This window comes from Dipodomys ordii, unplaced genomic scaffold, assembly GCF_000151885.1.
Source record: "Dipodomys ordii isolate 6190 unplaced genomic scaffold, Dord_2.0 Scaffold23, whole genome shotgun sequence".
Taxonomy (NCBI): Eukaryota; Metazoa; Chordata; class Mammalia; order Rodentia; family Heteromyidae; genus Dipodomys; species Dipodomys ordii.
In genome coordinates this window covers 3,957,872-3,960,250 of record NW_012267239.1, presented here as the reverse complement: position 1 = coordinate 3,960,250, position 2,379 = coordinate 3,957,872, and the positions used below count along the sequence as shown (strand labels likewise).

Sequence of the window (2,379 nt, the reverse complement as noted above, 5' to 3'; positions counted from 1 at the left end):
GCTCTTCAGCTCAAGGCGAGCGCTCTACCACTTGAGCTACAGCACCACTTCCGGTTTTCTGGTGGTTTATTGGAGATAGGAGTCTCATGGTCTCTCCTGCCCGGGCTGGCTTTGAACTGGGATCCTCAGATCTCAGCCTCCTGAGTAGCTAGGATTACAGGCATGAGCCACCAGCGCCCGGCTTATGCCTGTAATCTTAACTACTCAAGAGGCTGAAACCTGAGGATTGCGGTTCAAAGCCAGCCCAAGCAAGAAAGGTTGTGAAACTCCATAATCAACTGCCAAGAAGCTGGACGTGGCCACACCTTCACAGATAAGGAAACTGAGGCACATGTTGCTTGTTGCTCCTCCCCTTCCCTCTCCTCTCCTTCCCTCCTCTCCTCTTCTCTCCTCTATTTTCTCTTGCTTCCTCTTTCCTTCCTTTCCCTTCCCTTCTCCCTTATTACCACCCCCCCTCTCTCTGTGCTCCTCCCATCTTTCTGTTCTGGGGATTGAACTCAAGGCCCCATATGCTAGGCAAGGCCTCTACCACTAAGCTTCATGCGGGTCCTGTAAGTCATCTTCACTAAATATTTAGCCTCGTGGAACAGATATATAAGCCACTGCTCTTCTTACTTGGTTGTTGGGGTGTTCTGGAACATTCCATGTTGCCTTAGATGGCAGTGGGAAACTGAGACTATGAAGAGGGAGGTAGCTAGGCTCGAGGGAGGTAACTAAACATCTTATTACAGTTATAACACTGGGCTGGATAGATGACTTCTTTGGCCCAGGGTCCTGAAACCTCCATCTTTTGATGTCAACACGTGAAGCAAAATGTGAGGTTGAGGCAGTATGGCCTCCATTTGCCACGAGGAGGCTAGCTGTCCCATTTGATGTTTTTAAATTTCATTCTGCTGAGGGCAATCTAAATACCCTTTATTTTCCATCCATCATTAGGGGCTGTGTTTCCCGGCCCTCTCTGAGCCAGCGCTGCTATTTACACACATCTGCCCTTCTTTCATGCTTAGCCAAGCCTTCCTCTTCGTATTTTTAGCTCCTATAATCTTTCTTCTTTCATTCCTTTCTTCTCTTAGCTCCTATTCTTTTTTTGGAGGGTAAGCCAATCAAGAGGAACCTGAGCGGAGCGCTGGGGGCTCACACCCGTAATCCTAGCTACTCAATGATGAGATCTGAGGATCATGGTTCAAAACCAGCCTGGGCAGAAAACCAGGAAACCGGAAGTGAAGCTGTGACTTAAAGTGGGAAACACCAGCCTTGTGCAAAACACATTGCTCAGAGACAGACTTGGAGCCCATTTCAGTGAATTCTTATCCTCCCTCATGGAGGCTCCCACCTTCTAGTTCTAATGACTTTCTTGTTCTTCCTTTCCTCAGATGTCTTTGACACCCAACCAGCAAACTTAAATGCCCACGTGGGAACAGATCTGAGATTCCTGATGCCCAAGAAGAGCTAAACTCGAAGGTTTCTGAACTATGATGCAAATTCACAGAGCACACGGGCTGAATGGGTGTTGTCTTGAGTCTAGGATTTCACACGATGTTGTCCTGTCTCGTCCCGTCCCTTGTCACCTGATCTTGGACACAGATGACGCCCATTTCCAACCCAAAAGTGCACATGACATCTTCACTCATTGTGTTCAAAAAACCACATTCTTTCTCTTCTACGAATATCCACAAACTACTGCTTCTTGTGAACTTCCTGTCATTCGATGCTTACTGAGCTAGAAATGTGGGAGACAGGATCAGTAACCATACTGTGCTGAGCCAACACTGAGTCTAAAGGAAAAACCAGGAGTGTAGCATATGTCTTTAAGATATTAGTAATGGAAGCTGGGCGCCAGTGGCTCACACCTGTTACTAGCTACTCAGGAGGCTGAGATCTGAGGATCTCCGTTCAAAGGCAGCCCAGGCAGGAAAGTCCGTGAGACTTTTTTTTCCAATAAACCACTAGAAAACTGGAAATGGGGCTGTGGCTCAAGCGGTAGAGCACTTGCCTTGAGCTGAAGAGTGCAGGGACAGTGCCCAAGCCCAGAGTTCAAGCTCCATGACCAACCAAAAAAAAAAAAAAAAGATATTAGTAATGGCTGTCAGTATGGTAGCACATGCCTATAATCTCAGAATTCAGAAGGTGGAGATAATTGGGTGTGTGGCTCAAGTGGGAGAGCGTCTACCGAGTAAACATAAGGCCCAGAGTTCAAACCTCAGTACCACCAAAAATAAAATAACAGCAAAATTGAGGATCATGAATTCAAGGTCAGTGTGGGTCATATCAAGAGATCCTGTCATGGGCTGGGAAGGTGGCTCAGTGGTAAAGCGCTTGCCTTGCATGCCTGAGGCCCTGGGTTCGATTCCTCAGCACCACATAAGCAAAAAGAAAAAA

General features: G+C 47.2%; 1 protein-coding gene across 1 annotated transcript in view; it reads right to left on the bottom strand.

Annotated features, from left to right (window-relative positions):
- Positions 1-1,631, bottom strand: part of LOC105984169 (chromosome unknown open reading frame, human C22orf31) — an 8,426-nt gene extending 6,795 nt beyond the window's left edge. Inside the window, exon 1 of the mRNA XM_013014271.1 lies at positions 1,569-1,631. Within this exon, the coding sequence (XP_012869725.1) occupies positions 1,569-1,631 (63 nt within the window). The remainder of the gene's footprint in view (positions 1-1,568) is intronic.
- Between the last annotated feature and the right edge of the window lie 748 nt (positions 1,632-2,379).